Source organism: Podarcis filfolensis (assembly GCF_964270895.1).
Source record: "Podarcis filfolensis genome assembly, chromosome: 12".
In the NCBI taxonomy this organism is placed as follows: Eukaryota; Metazoa; Chordata; class Lepidosauria; order Squamata; family Lacertidae; genus Podarcis; species Podarcis filfolensis.
In genome coordinates this window covers 26,054,158-26,076,336 of record NC_139614.1, presented here as the reverse complement: position 1 = coordinate 26,076,336, position 22,179 = coordinate 26,054,158, and the positions used below count along the sequence as shown (strand labels likewise).

General features: G+C 42.9%; 1 protein-coding gene across 7 annotated transcripts in view; it reads left to right on the top strand.

Moving 5' to 3' along the window:
- The window catches only part of HDAC9 (histone deacetylase 9), a 466,741-nt gene that overhangs the window by 191,612 nt on the left and 252,950 nt on the right, over positions 1 to 22,179 (top strand). For 5 of the 7 annotated variants that reach the window (XM_083578505.1, XM_083578499.1, XM_083578500.1 and 2 more), the window contains one exon: positions 15,811 to 15,873. In XM_083578505.1, coding sequence (XP_083434631.1) covers positions 15,811 to 15,873 — 63 coding nt within the window. Of the gene's footprint in view, positions 1 to 15,168; positions 15,428 to 15,810; positions 15,874 to 22,179 lie in introns of those variants that run through there. The other 2 variants (XM_083578504.1, XM_083578501.1) reach the window with 2 other exon arrangements.

Sequence of the window (22,179 nt, the reverse complement as noted above, 5' to 3'; positions counted from 1 at the left end):
AGAACATTCAGTAGTGTCTTTTCCTTACTACTGAGTAACAACACCCAAAGTATTTTGTGGCACCTTGAAGGTGCATGTAATTAAGTGGACTCAAATCCACAGAAGCCTGTGGTATAATAAATGTGTTTAAGGTGATACAATACTTTGTTGTTTTTGCTGCAAAAGGCTAAAATGGCTACTCCTCTGAAAATTGTTAGAGGGAAGAAGTTATGCTTTTAGTGAAAGAGCCTCTCCACATTTGAACCCCCACATTTCAATATAAAGCCTTAACTACAGAGAGGCTTCTGTACAGATGCCCTTGCAGCGATGATACTATGAGCAGAATCATCTAAATATTTTCTGAGCAGCCATACAAATGCACTCACCATAAACCAGAATTTTTTCATTTATCCTCATTTTTCATTTGTTTTTCATGTAAAGAAACCTATTAAAATAACTCCATAACTTGACTCACGCAGGCGAGCCTGTCATTAACAATCCTTCCGAAGCACTTGAAATCCATCCTTTGAAAATGCAGCCCTTGGTATACACAACAGTGTTTTTCTCTGTGATGAACTTCGTAAATATTTACTTTCAAATCCCCTCGGGTACTTTTCTGAGTACTTTCATACGCAATGGAACCGTCTCTACATTTAGTAACAGTAAACAATTGCATATACACATGAAAAGTTATCCTTTGACCTGTAAATGCAGATGTTCGTTTGCTTTCTAAGCAATTAACTAAAGCTCAAAATCCTACAGCTCTCTTTGGCCGAAATGAGAGAGTATCTTGTTTCTTTCCAATGATGTGCTAATAGAACATGGGAAGTTGGGGTCAGAGCAGTGGTCTCTCTAGTCTATGCTCTCCAGCAGCTCTCTATGGTTTCAGGCAGCAGACCTTTCCAAGCCTTACCTGTAGATGCCAGGAATTAAAGCTGGGTTCTCCTTCATGCAAACCATGGGCTGTGCTACTGATCTGTGGCTGCTACCTACCCAGAAAATGTATGAAGGAGCCAGGAATGGTATGTGCCTAAGGGTGGCTATTCGGCTCACCAAATAATGTCCAGGTTACATTAGAAGGATGCCTTTGCATTAAGTCATTTTAAACCCCCTTCCCCATATATCTCTAAATAATTTTACTCTGTGCTTTATTTTCCTTAGGTTCAGGGTGGACAATAGAAGCCAAAGGATGTTGGTGATGGTTATTATTATTTATTAATTTTATGTACTGCCCTTTATCTGATCATCACAGGGTGGTTTCTGGTATAAAAACACCAAAATACATAACATAATAACAAACGAAACAGTAACTCCCCCCCCCCGCAATATTTTTAAAGGCTATAGATTGTTTGGGACGCGGGTGGCGCTGTGGGTTAAACCATAGAGCCTAGGACTTGCCGATCAGAAGGTCGGCGGTTCGAATCCCCGTGATGGGGTGAGTTCCCGTTGCTCAGTCCCTGCTCCTGCCAACCTAGCAGTTTGAAAGCATGTCAAAGTGCAAGTAGATAAATAGGTACCGCTCTGGCGGGAAGGTAAATGGCGTTTCCGTGTGCTGCTCTGGTTCGCCAGAAGCGGCTTTGTCATGCTGGCCACATGACCCGGAAGCTGTCTGCGGAAAAATGCCGGCTCCCTCGGCCAATAAAGTGAGATGAGCACTGCAACCCCAGAGTCGGTCACGACTGGCCCTAATGGTCAGGGGTCCCTTTACCTTTATAGATTGTTTAATTAGCCCAAGGGCCTGGGGGAAGAGGAATGTTTTCGCTCGACACCTAAAGATATGTAATGAAGGCACTAGGCAACCTCCCTGGAGAGAGCATTCAATAATAATAATAATAATAATAATAATAATAATAATAATAATTTTTCATTTATATCCCACCCATCTGGCTGGGTTTCCACTCTGGGTGGCTACCAACAAAATATTCAAAACACAAGGTGGGGAGCCACCACAGGAAAGGCCTCCTAGCAACTCAGCTACATTAGAAAAAAAAGTGTTTTATATGCATTATAACACCGTGACACAACATGGCACAGTAGACTTCCATCTTTTGTTAATGTGATTTCCCACTTTGAGGTTTACAACGCGTTTTTCTGAAACACCTTTTTTATGTGTCTCGATCCAGCCCAGGATAGTTATGATGAAGAGGGGAAACTATGTGAAACATCTGCTTTTCTCACTGCCTGTGTAGTGTCCAAAGGAAGAATTTTTCCCATCTTTCTCCCCTACTTCCATCCTAAGACATGTAAGTGTTGCATGTGGAACTTCCACATGTCTTGAAAGGGGAGATATGGAAGCTACTGCTTCGCGTGCGCTCTGGATATGCACAACACCATTTTGGGCTACTCTGATGTATGATAAGCTACAACATTTATTTATCTTAACATGTGTACATCGCTTTTCTGAGATCAGTCATAGAGCAAAACACTGTTCCCCAGCATCATTAATATTGCAGACTCAAGCTAGATTGTGTTAAAATTCCCATATGTCAAAAAAAGCAGTGCTTATATATAATGCTAAAAGCCATGGATTCATACTTATAGCTCTGACTACAATTATTACTGAAAGAGATAAGAAAATGGCTATAAAGGGACATGGCTTATAGGAAAAATCTGAAAGAAATATCTTGTTTTTGAACTTGAAATTGCACGTGACTCATTTTTATACAGCTTGAGAGGGATGTTTTTTGTTTGTTTGTTTTCGTTTTTGTCCCTAAAGTTGTCAACAGGGACCTTTTAAAGTCAGTTTGTACCAGGTGAAGGTATTTTAGCTACTAGGCAACTGCAAATCCAGGCTAAATTTTGAATATAATAATCATTCCTCGGAGGGGAACATAACTTCAGAGCTCATTTTCACAGTGATATAATAAGGACATAATTTTTCCTTGGGGATCAAGCAAGTTTGACGTAAATGTTTATTCCTACTCAGTTGTGTTGTGCATTGATTTTTTAATTCCTTGTTTATTAAGTGTAGCATTTCCTTTAATTTGAAATTTGGCTTAATCACAAATAATTGTATGTGTCACAGAAGGGTGCCAGCCTGTGAACAGGTCTCCTTTAGCAGTTTTAGTATCAGTGCTACTTGATGCCAGAATTAGTTGAAGGCACTTAGGCAGTGATGCTGGGGTATACGAAGCACAAAAACTGCTGACCCTTTTGCTCTTCAAACTCTGTGATTTCTGCCCCCAACACAATTGTTAAAACCCGCGCTATCAAGCAAATTTCATTTCATCTTTTGTTTTTGTTGTTTTTTTGTAATTGCATTCATTTTTTACCTTTGTTTTGCCATTGATTTCAAAGGAGCCCTATCCTGTCTTCTGTTGCCTGCAACTTCAGTGTTTTGCATCCAAATGGTGTGGGATTTGGAAACTTTGCACCCCTTCCTCAGGCAGACTGGACAAAGATGAATGTGGAAAATTAACACCAATGACCCTCCCCACAATTTTTCACAATCGCTTTTATTTTTACATTTAGCTTTAAGTTAAAATAAATGATGGCAAATAATAATAATAATAATAATAATAATAATAATAATAATAATAATAATTTATTTATACGCCGCCCATCTGGCTGAGTCTCCCCAGCCACTCTGGGCGACTCCTAATCAAATGTTAAAAACAGTACAGCATTAAATATTAAAAACTTCCCTGAACAGGGCTGCCTTCATTTCCTCTTTCATTCATTTCCTCTTTCATTTGCTTTTAAAAGAAATTTACACTGGTGAGTCTTCCCTAACAGCAAGCATTGCCTCCTTTGCCAGGAATTAGAGGACGTAGCAGTTTCCTGTACTTCAAAACGGTAATATTAATAAACTCCATGTCAATTAAAAAGTAACTATTTTTGTATGTACCTCACTCTTTCTATCCTAGCCAACATGTCCCCACAATCACATGGCCAAGAAAGGAGTATTTACTGTTGTTACTATTATTTGGCCCTAGAGGTTTTCTGCAGCACAAAAGCTTTGAAGTTGCAATTTAAACTGCCGTGGCTGGGAAAGTATGACTGCTCTGATAACACATTTCCTAAAAATGTTGGTTCTAGACACTATAAAAGGCAGAATACCTGGCTAGAGAAATCAGCCCATTCCTATGCCATGCATTTTCAAATGCTCTATATCTTTATCAGTCATTCCAGTTCATGTTACCTAGCTTTGCCCACCTTTTAAAATCTAGACAGTATAATAAAAGAAAGAATTTCATTGTTGTTGTTGGTAGCAGACTTCCTAGGTTTGCGTTCAGCTCAGGGAATTGCTGTCTGCACTGGCTTCCAGTTTGCAGAATTATGGCCCCCCAGAGCTTTTAAGGTTGTGCCATTTAGAAGAGCCTTACAAGGTGTTCTTCCACAAAGGGTTTAGCTAGAGTGAAACACTTCAGATATGTATATTTATAACGGGACAGTTTTATGAGAGGCATGGCATCATACATGTCTCCTGAAACAGGGATGCTTATTTCTACTCAACAGCTGTCCCATGCTAAGCTCTAGCGCTTGCAAATAAAGTAAGTTTTTAATAAATAAAGAAAAGAAAAAAGGAAAATAAAGGGTTGTAAAACAAAAACGAAACAAAAACCCTGAAATATAAGATTTTATTTATTGCATGCATATACTGCCCTTCTATCAAAGTCCTAAGATTAGCAGTGCTCTTCTGTCAGCAGGAGGTGAGTCTTTTCCAAATAAAATTGTTAGAATAGTTAAGGGAGGAGGACTGAGCAATGCATCAGCACAAGATTTGTCATTTTTGAATGAACAGAGTATTCTGCCTCCAAGTGGCCAAAAATAATGTCCCTGAAATGTTTACAGCCAGGAGAAGATAGTGCCATGGATCCATTGTGGCCCTCGAATTCGGATACCAGAGGTATATTGCTCCTTAAACATAGACACTACTATCAGTTAATTATGTCAATGTGTGGCCAACAAGCTGCATCCTACTTGATTTTTTTTGAATCTCAGCCATGTTTTAAAGTCATACCTTGTGTTTGCAAATGCAAATTTGACAATACGATGGCAAAACTGTTCAATATATGTTGTACACGTAGTTGCAATAATGTCCACATTCAGGGTACCTACAAAAGTGTTGGCATGCAGAAGGCCGGGAGGCCAGCTGGCAAGCTCCAGCTGGGCCGTTTCCTTCCAGCCGTCCCGCTGAGAAGACCATCGGCCTCTGCTCCGACATAAATCAGCGACCCGGGCTTCAGAGCCAGGGCATACTATCAGCAGAGCGAATTGCATACACAGAATAGGTGTGAGGCTTGTGGAAGCATACTACAACTACAGATTTATTAATCATAAATCAGGACAAAGAAACATGTCATCTATCTCTCTCACACACACACTCTTTCTCATCTTCTCAGAGAGAACGGAAAAAGCAAAAGCTATACAAACAGCAGAAGTTCCCAGCAAGCTATGCTGGAATGTAAACAGACATGTGACATGCAACAGTTCCACACATCTGCTCCTTAAGGTGGAATAGAAATCTCAACAAAGTTGTCAGAGCTATAAGTATGAATCCATGGCTTTAGGCTTTCTGTACCTTATCCATTAAAGTGAACAATGAAAAGGAAACCACAATGAGATTGCATGAGTAGAAGGAAGTTAAAACAACTAGCACTTCCTCTCTCCTGTGCACCCCCTAAACCCTCTCTACAGGGTTGGGGCTCATGAACTACAGGGCACTGCAGGAGTGGGAATTTGCACCAAAGCAGGTGGAGACATCTCATGCAAGGTGTCTCTGCTAGACATTGGAGGGTTTCCCCTTCCTCCATCATCCCCCCACAGGCTGTTCTGGAAGACACCCTGACTCTCCACAGAGGTTATGGGGGGACACAGGGACTGAAAGGGAAGGAGAGAAATAACCAATAGATCCTATTTAAATCAGGTTTAGTTTACTGCTGAGCACCACAATAACAAAGCCCTTAGAGGTGTAGTTTGCATAGATCTGGGACAGGAGGGTTCATTCGCTAAAATAATCATGAACAGTGCCATATCTTCTCAGGAGCAAGGAAATGACAGGGTGCATGCCGTCTCAATCCCACTCACTTGGGAGTAGGCCCCACTGAATTCAATAGGACTTACTTCTGAGTAGACACGGTTAGAATTTCACTGTTAGACGTGAGTGCATTCTGTCGGATCGTGCCCCTTGATGTTTACTATGCCTGCCTTTAAAATTGTGTGCATAGACAAATATTAGCAAAGCAAAACATTGTGAACCCACGATGTTCATTCGTGAGTGTTTGCTAGTAATAAAAGAAGCTATTCTACACTGCTAATACATTGGTTTTGCTGAAAAGTTCCATGAGCAATGAATTCCTGCCGTGACACTATTACAATAAAATTTGCCTTCAGAGGCTTCATTAGCACTTGAAGCAGCAATAAGCTGTGCACCAGCTCTGCATAATAGACCTCTTTATTGTGGTAGATTTAGAAGGAAACTAACAATTACCTTGTCAGCTCTTGTCTCCAGGTGGCACAATAAAACACTTGGATCTTGTAGCTTTACTATTCAGGGATATTTATTTATAACCCCTTTCACAAAAGAATTAATATTTATTTCTATCCTCACATATAAATATATTTTCAGCCAGTCTAACTTGCCCTGTGGAATGAGTTTTATTGCAGTTTTGAAACTAGCTTATAGTTGGGCTATATATATATTCCTATGAGTTACATAGAAGCAGTCTGCATTTTCAGAATACAAGTCCTGCTACAGAGAATGATGGGAAATAGAGAAATAAAAATTCTGGGTTTGGGAGTGGGGCAGTGAGCAGCAGTGGCCTATTAATTTCCTACTGTACGACCCCCTGTGCAAGCACAGCAACTTTGTGCCCAGTATTCCCAGTTCTAGAGGACTATCTGCAGTGTCCAGCTTTTATCACAGGTGAAGGAGGGCAGCGAAGTTGTGTCAAAGTGTGGATTTAGGTAAGATGGAACAAAGCATTCCAGGAGCGCAGGAGACCCCCTTAAAATGTGTTCTGCGTTTTATAGCTTATGCCAGGTAGGGCAATCACTGACTCAGAGGTTGGCCACCTTTGGGGGCCAATGGGCAGATTTGGAATGTTGAGAAAGTGTTGTGGGCGCAGAAAGGGGCAAGGCCTAACAAAATAGCTTCTGGGTGTGTTTGTTCAATAGCACGAAATGGCTGCCACATATTACAGAGCAGAAAGAGAGACAGGAACACAAAACGGCGCAGTTATCAGAGAGCCAGTGTGGTGTAGTGGTTAAGAGCGGTAGTCTCGTAATCTGGGTAACCGGGTTCGCGTCTCCGTTCCTCCACATGCAGCTGCTGGGTGACCTTGGGCCAGTCACACTTCTCTGAAGTCTCTCAGCCCCACTCACCTCACAGAGTGTTTGTTGTGGGGGAGGAAGGGAAAGGAGAATGTTAGCCGCTTTGAGACTCCTTAAAGGGAGTGAAAGGCGGGATATCAAATCCAAACTCTTCTTCTTCTTATGCCCCTCATCAGTCATGTCACTGGAAAGAAACCAAGAAATCAGCCACCACCCTGTTCGTTCACAAAGAGAAGTGGTAAAGACTGTAGGACCAGGTTCAGACAATTTAAAGAAACACCATCTGTATGAGCCTGCACCAAAACCTTCCTTCTGCAGTCCTGCTTTGGGCCCTTTCACCATCAGAAATGGGGTAGGTAGATAGCTGAGACACAGCCTTTTCAGGTGTGGCGTCCCAAGATCTGGAAGTGACTCTGAAGCTTCCCTGCCTGGCTACATTAGTGCTCACTTTTGGTGGTGCAGCAAATGCCGTTTTATTTTAGGGAGTTTTTTGGAGCCCCCACCCCACAAAAGCACTCCCTTCTGTTGTGAGGTTGTCATACTACAACCCATTTTTGTAAATAGATCATTATCAAATTTTCAAAACTGCAAGTGCCAACATTTGGACTTACTGATGTTCCCCCTCTAGCCATCATATTTTACAGTGTATGATCAGTTGTGGCAAAAAACTCTTTACTCCCTTCCCAGGTAGCTAAAGTTGTAGAGTTCAAGTTTCAGTCTGCAGTGGGCTTTCTATAACCTTGGAACCTTGGCATTTTCTTTAAATCAGATGAGGAGGAAATTGCAGCACTATTTATCACATGTGGAAAGGAAAACATTTGGAGAGATTCCTGAGATGCGATGTAATGCTTCTTGCCAGCGTTCTTCTCCACATCCTGAGCAGCATGCCTGTAGAGCTCAGCACGGGAGTAGCTGGAGCTGAAAGCAATAATATGCTAGGTGTCGCTTGCATACCTCTTCCATGATGCCACAATGCTCATCTTTTTATATAACCTACCAATTCCTTGATTGTTTTTTTTTTCTTCTTCAGTGAACTGGCTTGGCCACAGTGCGCCTATAAGCATTAACCACTGCATATCCAGCTGGCTTCATGGGCCTCACACGTTTATTGTTGTTGCCTTAGCTATAAATGCAGGGTGAGCTGTAGGACCCAGGCTGTTAAATTCTGGGCAAAGACTGATTCAGTTCAGAGTTGTTATGTTTTCTTGTTGCTGGAGCGTGTGGGAAATGGCAAGCTCTTTGGTTGGTCCATAAAGAGCATTACTCCAATCAATGAGAGAATCAAGCACAAAATCATGAATAAGCAAGGAGAAAACAGTTCCCAGAAACTTGACCACAACTCTAAAAAGCCCAGAGAAATTGACTGTGTCTCATCTGAGCTAGGAAGGAAGCATCCAATGTGGCCAAGCAATGGAGGAGCCAAGAGGCCTCTCAGATGGCACCCTGATCTGTTATTTCTCACAGTGGGGTGGGAGGCCCAAGGAAGAAGCAACGTTTGCTATTTGTTTACAGTTTGGTGGAGCATAAGAAGGGTCCTGCTGGATCAGGCCAGTGGCCCATCTAGCCCAACATCCCGTTCTCACAGTGACCAACCAGAGGCCTTGTGGGAAACTAGCAAGCAGGACAGTAATATTTTCCTTCTGCAATATTCAGAAGCTTACTGCATCCAGCTGTGGAGGCAAGAACAACTGTGTCTGAGTTGCCATACTAACCTGAGTAACTAACCATGCTCCAGTTAGTTAGTTAGTTCAGGGGTGAGGAAACTGAAGCGCTTTCCATGTTGCTGGACTCCAACTCCCCATCATCCTTGACCATTGGCCACACAGAGGCTCATGAGAGTTGAAGTCCCAACGAAATCTGGAAGGCCACAGCTCCTCCACATCCTTGAGCTAGCATGTAAGTTGTTCAATGGGACTAATCTTGAGGAGAAGGAGAAGCAATTTCTTTGTTCAAAGCCACCTCAACCTAATTGTCACTGCTAGGAAATCAGCCTGCTAGGAAAAGCAGGATTCCATAACCAGAGGGAGTATAGCTGCATCATATTGTATGACGGCCATCTTCAAATATCACATGGAAGATGGAGCAAGCTTGTTTTCTCCTGCTCTGGAGTGCTCAACCCAAACCAATGGATGCAAGTTACAAAAAAGGAGATTCCAGCTAAACGTCAGGAAGAACTTTCTAACAGTAAGAGCTCTCTGATGGTGGGACAGGCTCCCATGAGAGAGAGTTTGGATAGCCGTCTGTCATAGATGCTTTAGTTGAGATTCCTGCATTGCAGAGGGTTGGACTAGATGACCCTCAGGGTTCCTTCCAACTCTACAATTCTATGATCGCTGCTCTTACTAGGGATTGGCATATTTTTGGTTTATTTTTTATTTATTGAATTTATATACCGCCCTGTATCCGGAGGTTTCAGGGCAGTTTCTTTCAGTTTCTCATTTTTTCTCAATCCTAAATTCAGTTTTCCATATTTCCACAACAATTTCTGTGTTGTTGTTTAAAAAAACAACCCTCGTGCAAATATGGCTACATGTCTCTGAATTAACACATACTGGTATGCAGTTTTGACTACATATATGTATTTTTGCAAACAATGGTTTTCTGTATGTTATTTTCACAAATACATACCTATTGTGCGCATTTTCATCTACTATATGCATTTCTGTACATGTTGGTTGGTTGAAGAACTGCATCACAAAATTCAGAGAAGTGCAGATTTCAAAGGATATCCAGTACGTGGTGGAGCTGCAGCACTCACCAGACCTCCCTCTGCCTACATTTCTGCTGCATCATGGGACAGAGAGGGGGAGTGGTGCAAATGTGCCAAGAGGAGTGCCAGATTGGCTCCACTGGCATGTTTGCAGTGTGCTGACCTCACCACTGCCTTTCCCTCCTCCTTTTCTGTACCAGCATGTAGCAGTGATGCTGCTGAAAAGAGGTCAGGTGAGCAGCACAATCCCACCAAGCCATCGGCTAATGGGGACAGCTCTTCCTTGGTTTGTGTGTCGATACAAAAAACTATGAATAAGGTAGCTTCTCTTGCAAAGAGGGTTCAGAGATAGGTATGTCCTCTGGGACCTTTCCTGTCCCCACACTGCTGTCGAACTCGTTGTGTGCATTCCTGCACTTCACCTGTTAGGAAAAAAAGTGCAAGGTAGCTTTGCTCGCCACTCAAACTCTGTACTGTTCTATTATTTTTGCACCATGTTATTTTCCCTTGCAGAGCAAATGAATCATGCAAACTAGCCACAAATTCCCCAAAGATAAAAATACCTTGAAGTATTTCAGTGTGAAAAGGGGAGGTATTAACAGCAGGTTAGTAATTATCCTAGCAGGTCAAATGATGCAGAAAATCTCACACGCTCAAATATTCTTAGGAGACACAGCTAGTCTCAGAGCTGTTTAAGACTGTCTTTCCCCCACACCTCTCTCCCCAATCCTCTAATTCAGGTTTGATTACTCTAGCCTGCCATGCCAAGGTTATTGAATGATTTGTAATTTCAGTTGCTTACATGTCTTATATTTCTTATACAGAGCAGGCTACAATTTAGGCTTAGTTTATCCTTAAAATAACTCCATGATAAGCTGAAAGGTGAGATGAATTGCCTAAAGCTACCCAATAAGCTTCATGGATGAGCGGAGGTTTGAAAGTTACTTGAAAGTCAAAGTCTGGTGAAAAATAATCTTACAGAAATCAGTGTTGAGACCATATGTTATGTTCATGAATAAGCATGTATAAAATGTTACTGAAAACTTTTCAGTATCAGATACACAGTTTGCTAGCTTATCAAGTATGCAACAAATCTGGAAAACAAATCATGAGGCCAAAAATTTTTTTAGAGGATAGTCATCCAGTTCTGTGCTCTAGAATTTGTGGTTCAATTTACCATTCAGTTCCCACCTGCAGGCATGTATGCCTCATTTGGAGCAGGCCGCTGCTACCTGACTGTGCCTTGAAAAGGATGAGAGCTGAGTAAAGCTGAGAGATTGGTACCAACTTGAGCTGCCATCTGAAGGCTCACACCCCAAGATGCCAGACCTGCCCCATTTTTCTGGTTCTTGGGAAGGGTTTGTTAGCTTGCTAATAGTTTAAAGTTGGCTGCCAAAGGACAGTAGCATCTAACATGGGGTACAACGATGTTTTTAGGCCCATGGACACAACCTAAATTTGTGAGCAAGTGCTATGGGCATCACACTTTCCATTTACTTCTCTCCCCTCTCCCCTCTCCCCCATCCCACAGATCAGCCCTCGCCACAGAGAGAGACACACAGAGAACCCACACATAAACATTTTCTTTTCCAGGAGTCCTGGGATCCAGTAGAATTAATCCGAGGCTTGAAAATGACATAGAGCTGAAATAAGTGGGAAAGAGTGTCACTTTTCCAGCTTCCTTCCTCAGGTCTATGTACTTTTCAAGGGAGAAAAGGGTAAGCACCTTCACTACTTACAGATCCTCCAAAAGCGCCCCTGTTTTCATCGGAGAAATGTTGGAGGGTATGCACTTATGGCCTAGGGACCTAAAGACCCAGTGAGCACCAGGGAAAGACCTCAAGAGTGCTCTCGCACTCATGGGCACCACATTAATGACATTTGGCAGTTAGAGGGTAACAGAGTAGCATAACCTGGTTTTGGAAGTAACAGTGAGTTTTGAAACAGTGCTGCCTCTGTTTTGAGTTGATTGTTAGTTACCTGAACCTTTTGTCATGGTGGGAGACAGCAATTAAGGAAAATAAACAAAGCTAGCTTTCCCTTTGCTAGTTTACCTTCATTTCCTGCAAATCCAAATGCACAGCCCATTGAGAAGATCTTCTGAATAGGTTCCACTTAAATTAATGGGTGCAGCACAAAGACACTCCTAGATTTTCATTTCTGTCAGTGGGGGATATAGATAAGCTCCTGCTGAATTGTTCCTGCTATGGATAGCCATGCTCTGTAATTTTCCTGTGTTCCACATTAGAATATAGAGATTAGGTGCCACTCACACCCAGTGAGAGGACACAGTGACATTTTAGATTGTCTTGACGTCACTAGAAAGAATGATCCATACAGTTTGGTCACTTTGCTTTGCTTCATATTGATTTGTGAGCAACCACGCATGAGAAGAAACTAGTACACAAGAGAGCTTTATTTATTCAAGTCTGCCCCACTAATTTTTGTTAAATAATGGTGATTTCAGGCAATATTTAAAAAGGGTTGGTTTAAGATGCATTTGTGGAGAGTGATTACATGTCTCTTGCATTTTGACCAGGTATTCTTTTCTACATTATTTGCAACACATTGTAGGATTGAAAAACGCACTAGTGAAAAACCCACCCATGTACCAAAAGGCATAACTATGGATATTCTTAAATCAGGCACCTACCATGTAAGCAGGGCTACAGTTCCCTATATTGTGCTTAGGATAGCTGCCTTCATGCACCTACAATTTCCCCTGGTCTTTCAGCCCTAGTCCTCTTCCTTTGCTGTCCATTCAGCAGTGGCTCTGGGTTTTGCTCATGTTTTCACCCATAATTACTTCACTCTTGATTCTCTCTCACTCTCTCTTTGATATTATTATGGTTATTATTATTGCTTGTAATTTGTTTGGAAGAAACAAATTATGAAAACTGATTTGCACATAATGCTATGCCGACACGGTAGTTTGTTCTTTCCCACCATGGGAAAGGGGAGAAGCAGAGCAGACATGATTTGAACAGCATGCACATGCTGCCCATTTGTAGTAAACCATGGTTTGCTTCCGTTCTGTGCATACAAGGCCATTATCTCATTACATCCAATATATGGAAAGCTACATGGTGAATTTATTTGTCTTTCATTGGCTGGCTCCTTTGCTAAGTGAGGCACCATTGGCCCTCTTCGTGTAAAGCATTATTGTGCCACTATAAACAGTCATAGCTTCCCCCCAAAGCATCCTGGGAGCTGTATTTTGCTAAGGGTGCTGAAAATTGCTTAGCAGACCCCAATTCCCCTCACAGAGCTGCAATTCCTGCAGTGGCTTAATCAATCTCTCTCCCTAAGGAATGATGACTGTTCAAAGTGGTATGATACTGCTTTAAATGTGTAGTGTAGATGAGGCCTGAGTCTACGATAGGAATGGGAGACTCTCCAGATGATATTGCAATTAGCTCTCATTCACTCCAACCAGGAGGCCTGGTGGTCAGGGAATTGTAGCCCAACAACATATGGAGAAACCATCCATCTTGGACTGAGTTTGGGAACTGTTGCCTGGCAACTGGCAACTGGCATCAAAGGGAAGTCTGCTTCCATCATGGCTGAGGAGGATCCAAGAGCTCACCCCACTCCTGTGAGAGATGCTGTCTGGTATGCTGTCACAAAGAACAAAGACAAGAGCCTGAATAATCCTGGTTCAATATAGACATCCTGTGTGATTTTTATTTTTTTTGGTTGTCATTCCTTTCCCAGAATTGAGTAGGGTTTTGTTTTGAGGACCTTGCATAAGCTACTTTGAGAAGCTCTTGGAGCTATAAAGCAAGAAAGAAATACTCCAGATAAATGAATAAAGTACTGAATGATACCTTTGTGACCATTCTTGAGTGTGTATGCAGCAAACTGGAATACAATTGTTTGACATGAGGAAAGGGCTGTGGAGAGCAAGAGATACGGGAACTGTGGCTTTCCTCTCGATGCTCAGTTGGCACCATTGACTGCAGGCTGGACTGCACCCAGCTTTATCCAAATGTGTAGGCAGGTGCACAAAAAATGTAAGCAGGGAACCAGGTCCTTTCTAAGTATAAGTAGATGCCAAAGCAAAAAAGCATTTTGTCACACACATTCAGAATGAAGGCAATGAGACTTGGAGTGATGCACGTGACAACAACACACTTGCTTTTGTTATCGGCTGCTTCACATTTGCTTAGAGATGGTCTGGTATCCCCACTTGGCTTCTGTGCCTCTCCCTGCAGTGTAAACCATGAGTAGCTCTGAAAGACAGGATGAGGCGTGCCAGTGTGTATACCTTTAAACATTGCTATGCGACTCTGGAAGCAGCTATTTTAAGACAACACTTCCTTTTATATTTAGAGTGCTCTGCAGTATAAATTGTTTAGCACTTCCCTCCTCTCAGATGGAGGGGTATTGTAGCTTGCAGCGCTTAACACGCTGTGCTGCAGCTGAAAACTGACGTTAAGGGGAACAATCTATTCAGAAATCAAAGTACAATTCCTTGTTGGATGTGCTTTCCCTTCCCTGGGGAGTGGGGCGCGGCAGGGTGGGTGGGTGCGGTGGCTTTCAGCGGGCTTATTGTCTTTATTTTTTTGGTTCGTTCTTTGTTGTCAGTTGCCTGTACATCCTGCAACTGAGCGGCGAGATAGTAAGGCTCCAGCCAACTCTCTGCAACACAGCCAGAGAGGCAGGCAACAAAAATAGGTTTGCTACGCGTGGGAGAAGCAGAAGCCACATTATGAGTAGAAGCTTCCACGGTATTATTTTAGACCCAGCACGGACCTGTTCCCCTTTTGCTCTCTTGTCGAAAGATGACACATGGTCCACTCAAAAGGAGCGAGGGCATCAAAAATACAGTAGAAACGCAGGTCTCTCTCCATCACACATAAACACGCAGGGAGGCACAATAACCTAAACACATAATACAGACAGAGGCAGGTTTGGCATTAAGACAAGGTAATCGCTTTGGAGGGGATCGCGCTGGAGACCTGCAGCTTTTTGCTTTTTTTAAAGACAGGGACTGGCCAGCTGGGTGAGCTGAGGTATTTTTAAATGCATTCATGCAGGCTCCAATCATCTGGCCATGCTTGACCTATTTTTGGCTCAGGCCAGCCATTGTTCTATTTCTGTTGCCTGTGGGCCAGGCTGTTGTTGATCCGTATGCAAATGAGCTCTCACAAGCTCCGGCCAACTTTGCACAGAGAGAGAGAGAGAGAGAGAGAGAGAGAGAGAGGCAGGCAGGCAGGCAGGCAATCAAAGAGGAGGAGGAGGAGGAGGAAGAGGACCCAGAGACAGAATCACTTGCCAGGGTTGGGAGTAATTGAAACTTAAACCCCTAGGGAGTCAAGTCCCTAGAAACTGTGCTTGCTTGTTTTTGTTTTTAAGTGGTTTTATTTCTCTCACTCGACTCCCAAGAATAACCTGAGGGAGAAATATATCCCTCCTCCACCTGCTCTTGGCTTCCAGAGCACAGCTAACACAACTAGAGAGGTGCATAATAATCAACAGTTTTATTTTCTTTTTTAAAAATAATAATAATACCTGTGTATCATTGTGCCTTAAGCTTCTGCAGCAGAGTAAATGGTTTTTAAACTGGATTGCTGTCATAGTTGATGCTTAAGAAAACCCTTTGAATGGAAATATTTCATTTATACATATACATATGCACATGTTGGTAATTTAGTGCCATTTAGTATTGTTTTTGGTTCGGTTTTTTTAAACCCCACTCATCCTGGGGAGGAGGAAGCAGGAGCAGAAGGGGTCGTTTCCAACGCCTCTGAACGGTTGATGATGAATCTTTCATGTAGCAGAAGTGCAGTCTGATTGGAATATGCTGCAGACAATTTACGAGAGTGAATCGTGTTTTTCCTCAGATGGAGTTTCGGGACGTGACCAGCTCTTGGCTCAGCAAAGAATGCACAGCATGATCAGCTCAGGTAAGAAGCTCTTTGCTGACTCAGCTTCTCGATCTGATAGATAGTTGCATATGTGTGTGTGACAGTGTGTGTCTCTATATATAATATATGTATGCATGTATTCTATACCCACATACACAGAACCTGTCAAGAATTTGTTGCTGAGTTCTGCATCTGCATCTTTCATTTATATCCAGATCCTTGTTCAGCTAAGAGCTCTGCCACAGTATTACTTCCGAGATATTCCTCTGTTGCTGTTTTGTGGCTTGTGTTTTCTTGCCCCTCTGGGAATGCTAGTTTCCAAGCAAAAGAAAGTAATTTTCTTTTCTTTTGCATTTTCCTGTCTTGCTTACAGTGGGCTTGAAGGGTGGTTGTATTATGAAGCATTTTTGTTTGGAAGTAAGCCTGCACTCCTAACCACAGTAAGATAGCCATCTGAACCAGTGGGGCTTAGGGTTTTGGTAGCTGTTTGCAATCCTAAAAATTGATTTCCTGTACAGGCTCAGACCTCTATTGCAGTTGCTAGGGCTACTCAGGTTTTCTCAGCTTTTTTTTTTGTGGGGGGTGGAATTTACCAGTGGACAACAGCTAAGAACTGGAAGATGTAACTCATCCTATCTGGTGCAAATAGGCTTAAAGCTGTCTTCTGTAATATTATCTCTGAAAATCACAGACACTGAAAGATTTCTGCTAGCATGCTTTTCTGATTCCCTAGTGGTGCCTTGTAAGCTTAGTTCTAAAGTGCATCTGTTTGTACCAGATTTGTAGTTCCTTTCCATGGTTTGAAACATTTTTGGGAACATTGAAGTGAAAGTTAGATGCGATGACTCGCTGAAAGTATCTAGTGAACAGGTGTTTTAAAGATGCAGTTACCAAATTGTTGAAACCACCCCCCTTTCCAGGTTTAGAAGCTCTCCTGGCTTCTGTAACCACCTGTTTGCAATGCATGGCATGTAAAAATCACAGAAGCTGATGAGGCCATAGGAAAAGTATTATTGTTTTTGGACACACATTTTAATAAATTGAGAAATACATAAATGCTCCCGAATACAAGACACAGTACTTGCTTGGCACTGTGTGGTGCTACAGTGGTACAGTACTGATTCTTAAATCACAATGAAGTTTTTCGTTTTCATGCCGTAACTCCTTTCATTCATTTTAAATTGTGTAAGGCTTGCTCATCTGAAATGTCTGATCAGTTGCATAATCTTATTCAAGCCTTCAAGTGGCTGCAACCATAATTAATGGAGAGGAAACAAATGTTTGGTTGACAGCCTGCCCATTACAATGTCCATACTCCCAGGGCACCTGTTGATCTCTATGGGATTTTATGATATAGGATATGTGATAATCTGTTGCCCTTCCTGTTTTATAAGTAAAACTAAGCATAGTGATGGAATCTCATGGGTATGCTCAGCTGGGCAGTTTGAACAAGAACTGTAGGAAGCATGCTGTAGTGAGAACCCTGAAAAGCACTTTTATTTCCTAATTACTCCCACCTTATTTTTGTAGGTTCAAATTATGGTTTGTGCCATGTGCATTTTTAAAGTACCCTTTTCTGTACCTTTAATGCATAGCAGGTAGAAACCAGTAGCTGAAGCTTTATCCATCACTGTATCCCCATGCTAGGGAAAGGTTATACCTGTTGAGTTCTGTCTGTTGGGCTTCTGTTGAAGCACCAGGACCTTTCTCCATGTGAAGGTGAGCACAATGCAGTGTATGCCCTCCATTGGCCCCACAATTGTCGCTGTGTATTATGTAGGTGCACCTGGATTGCTGAGGGTGCAGGTTTGCTGGGTGCACAGCTGCCCATCTCCTCTTCAAAGGTTGTGGTGAGAATTGTTGTGCGGATAGTAGTTCATAGCAAAAAGAGGGGAGTGCCTGGCATTGCAGAGTGTCTGCTTTGCATGCAGGAAGTGCCAGGTTCAATCCCTGACATCTCTGGGTAGGGCTGGGGAAGACTCCTGCCTGGAACCAGGAAAAGCTGCTGCCTGTCCGTGTAAACAGTACTGAGCTTGATGTGCCAGTGTGCTGACAATATAGGGAGCAATGTTTCTATATTTAATTGGGGATGGGGTGAGTTGGCATTTTGAAAACTAAATTGGGTACACGGGCATTTTGGGACCCTGCGGGACTTATGGATTTGTTGGTGTGTCTTGGTTTATCATAGGCTAAGAAAAGTGAGGAAAGTTGGACAGAGTTCTCCCTTAGGGACGAGCAAGTTTCAACATTAAGACTGTGCTCCTATACCTACAGGGGCACCAGCTCCTTGGGGCCCCAGTTTTTTGGGGGTGGGGGCTGCCCCCATGTCCAAAAAGTGCAGAGGCAGAGCCGAGCGCAGAGTGGCTATAGTGGCCAGCTCCCCCTGCTCCTGCCACAGAGGGGAAGGAGTGTTGATGCAGCCTCCCACCGGTGGCAGTGCCAGGAGGAGGTGGAGTAGAAGCCATTGAAGCTGTGCAGCTGCTAGGTTTGGCTCTACCTCTGGCTTCTCCCGACATTGTGGACGGCACGTCCCCCATCCCCCATCGCCCTCACAAGCTGGCGCCTCTGTATACCCACTTACCTGAGAGCAAGTCCCACTGAACACTGTGGAACTTGCTCCTGAGCAGACATGATTAGGATTACATTGTTGGGTTCCTATACCAAATAGATGTATGGAAAAGGGACTTTGGGCAGGTGTAGCTTTTCAAATTCCTGGAGGCCTGTGATACAAGAATCATCATCTGCCAAAATCATCTCTTCTGTACAACAGATAAAGTTGTATGATCCCTAAATGTTTGAACAGTGCTCTTCTACGTATTGTCATCTGTTGGAACGGCTTGACAGGATAATAAAGTTTCTAGGTCTTTATAGCCAGCCCTTCTCTCCCTCTTGCAATAAATCTTTTAAGGGTGTGTCCATTGTGGGGTTAGAATCATAGAATCGTCAGATTGTAGAGTTGGAAGGGACCCTGATGATCACCTAGTCCAACCACCTGCAATGCAGAAAGATTTCACCCAACGTGGGGCTCAGACCCACAACCCTGAGATTAAGAGTCTCATGTTCTACTGACTGAGCTATCCTCAAGGTCTTTGTGTCCACTTGAATAGTGCTTTTTTAAAGAGTACTTATGTCACTTGGAGGGGAAAGGAGAGTTAGGAAGGGCCATAGCTCTGTGGTAGAACAACTGGTTCAATCCCTGGCATCTCCAGGTAGAGCTAGACTAAAACCCCTGAAGAGCTACTGCCAGTCCGTGTTGACATTAGGTAGACCTGAAGGGGAAACACGTCAACAGACCAGGAGGGCCTAAGAAAGAGAGATCCTGATGGGCAAGCAGTGGTGGAGCTGGCACAGCAGGGATTTCAGGAAGGTAGATCTGGTGAAGTAAAGGGGACCAAACAGCAAGGAGGCACTAAGGAAGCAGTGGTGTGAAAACAACAAGGCCACCAGCTAGAAGAGCATGAACCTAGAGTAGGTCCCAGGGTATTCTTACTATTGGCTGCTGCTATCAATTCTGCTTACACAGCTGATCAAGAACCTTCAGCTCTCATCTGGAGGAGGTCGGGGCAGGAGAAAGCATGTAGAGAAGGTTGCCTGGCAACTGCCAAAATGCTTGCCTGCTGTTTCTGGGTAACCGCATGCTTTCTGCTTTCCCTGTCTGTCCTGGAAGAGACCCAGGCAGACATGGCGCTGAGGGCTCCAGTCTGCTCAGTGTAGAGCTCATGGATTGGGTATGTGCATCCCATCTGGTCACAAGGAATTTCAAGGGACTTGGCATATTGCCTGTGCTTTTTTGACCACAGGTGCCAGCCGTTAGATCCCGCTTTAAAAAAAAATCTTGTGAGCAACCTAATGAATTTTTTCATGTAACACAGACTTAAAATTCCACATGCTCCTTTACCTTCATGATGTACAGTTTGGATACCTGGATGAGAAAGCATTGGAGTGAATCCTTTTTCCCTGACCTTGATTGTGTGAGTCTCTGGATAACAATATCCGGGCCCCACAGCAGTTCCTCTCACTTTATCTCCATGGTGACTTCCTGCCTGCCAGGCTGCTTTAAAACTTAAGTCATTTGAACCAGGCCAGTGAAAAGTTGGCAGCTTTGATGGTGAATCCATCAACCATCAAATGCTAGGATTTACTTGGTTCATCTTGTTTACCTTATGTGATGATTATATGCGCACTTGGTTCAAAACTAAGTTCCGTTGAAATTGGTGAGCCTTGCTTCTGTATGGATGTGTGTTAAAAAATGAGCTGGTTTTCTCTTTCACATGAATGGCTGTGCACTGCACTCTTTGGGGGACGATATAATTGCTTACATTGCTCTGTAGCTTGTCATGTACTAAGGATGTGGGAAGGGACCACAGCACAGTGGTGGTGCATATGATTTGCAGGTAAAAAGCCCCAGGTTCCATCTCTGCCCTCTCTAGGTATGGCTGAGGAAACCCCTCAAACCCTGGAGAGCTGTTATTCAGTGTAGACAGTCCTGAGCTAGATGGACTAGTGTTCGGATTGCATAAGGAAGGTTCTCTCCTGTGCATTAATTGTGGTGGATAAACAGTTCCTTTAGCCAGAAACACAACATGGCATATTTACACCACCTACCATCAACCACGAAAAACAATCAGCCACGAAAAACAAATGAAGCGCATACTAAATGGGTTCTGTTTCAGTCACAAAGCCTTAAATAAATTGTACAAGCATTCCTCAGCTCAGACGACTCAATCTTAAAAAATAAAACGGAATGGGTTGGCACTGGATACACATTCACAAACTAAACTGTCACAGGAGTTTCTGAGGCTACGAGGCTCGTGAAATATTGCTGTCATTTGAAGCAGCCGTTCTAGAATTCCCTTAATTACTGCTTCCTCCATTTGCCTCCCTCTCTGTCTGCAGCGCCTATTATGAATGGGATGAACCGGAGAGGTAGCAATCAGAAATCAGGTTATGAATAAGGCATTCTAGAAGGCTGCTAAATAAAGGCACTTGCATGTTACTGTGTGATAATAATGGCACGACCATTATTATTTTGTTTTTTTTAAAAAATATCAGGTGGTAAATTTCTTCAGTAAAAAGAAAAGAAAAGCTAGAGAGTAACAGCTTCCAACACCCACTAGCTCAAGGATCAGAAAATGAATTTCCACCAAGATAGAGAGAGATACTAGTTTCTTTTTAAAATGTTTATTTCAAAAAGCTGCTGTGATGCACCCAGTTCTCCCTTAGCTCTCTCTGTCACTCACATGAACGTGTGGGATCTAAGTATAGATAGCTAGGCTCAGGATTGTTGCATCAGTGTATAACTTAATGTAAGTTAGCAAAACCAAATATCAGAGAAAAGGGTGTGGTGGCTTGCAGCACTGTAGGAAGATGAAGTTGGCGTCCATGGCTGATATTTGTTTATTTACCGCATTGATACCCCAGTGATCCTCCAAGGAGCTCAAGGTGAAACACATGGTTCTTTCCTCATGTTATCATCACAACAACCCTGTGAGGTGGGCTATTCTGAGACATTATTCAAACAAATCGCAGAAGAGTTGGAGGGTGACCAGAGTATGTGCAGATGGTTGGGTCACCAAATCAGTAGTGCACCTAGGTAATTTTGGATGCTGAACTTATGGCCTTCTTAACTTACCGTACTTCAGTTGTAAAGCACCCAATTAACATTTATCTCCCCCGCGCACACTGCCATTCCATGCTTTATAGTCATTCTTACCTTCCTGATATGTCGGAACAAAAGCATTTGGCTAACCCAAATTAAAAGAGACAGAAAAGAAAGTCTCTGAGCACATGCAGTTTTACATTTTGAACTCGCTTCAGTCATAGCACCACTTATGGAGTATAAGAGTAAAATGTTGTTTTTCTTCCTTGCTGCTAAGCACATCTACCTGGGAAGAAGCCCTATTTTGTTGTAGAAAAGGATGATAAATTTTTAAAAGCAAAAAATAATAACATATATGTAGCCATATGTTTGCCTGGCTGGCCACTGCCGCCTGATGATAAAGCATTTAGAAAATTAATAAATAGAGGATGCTGTGGCAATCGGTGTCAGCTCATAGGGTGGGGCTGGTGACTGGCATGCTGACACCAGGTTTGTTTGCCATTGCCCCTGTCTTCTGATGGTCTTGAGGAGCAGTGGTGAGGGGTCTGGAGACCTGAGGGCCAGCCCTAGCTGTGCTACTCGACCAGACTGATTTAGCAATCCAACCGCAGTTGCCACACTGCAGAAAAGCAAATAGCTCAAGTGGAGGAGCCAAGCTATTGAAAATATGTCCTCCTCTGCAATTGTCTTCACTCCATTTGACCAAACAGAAGGCACCTTTCGAATTTGGCCAGGCTTATGAGAAA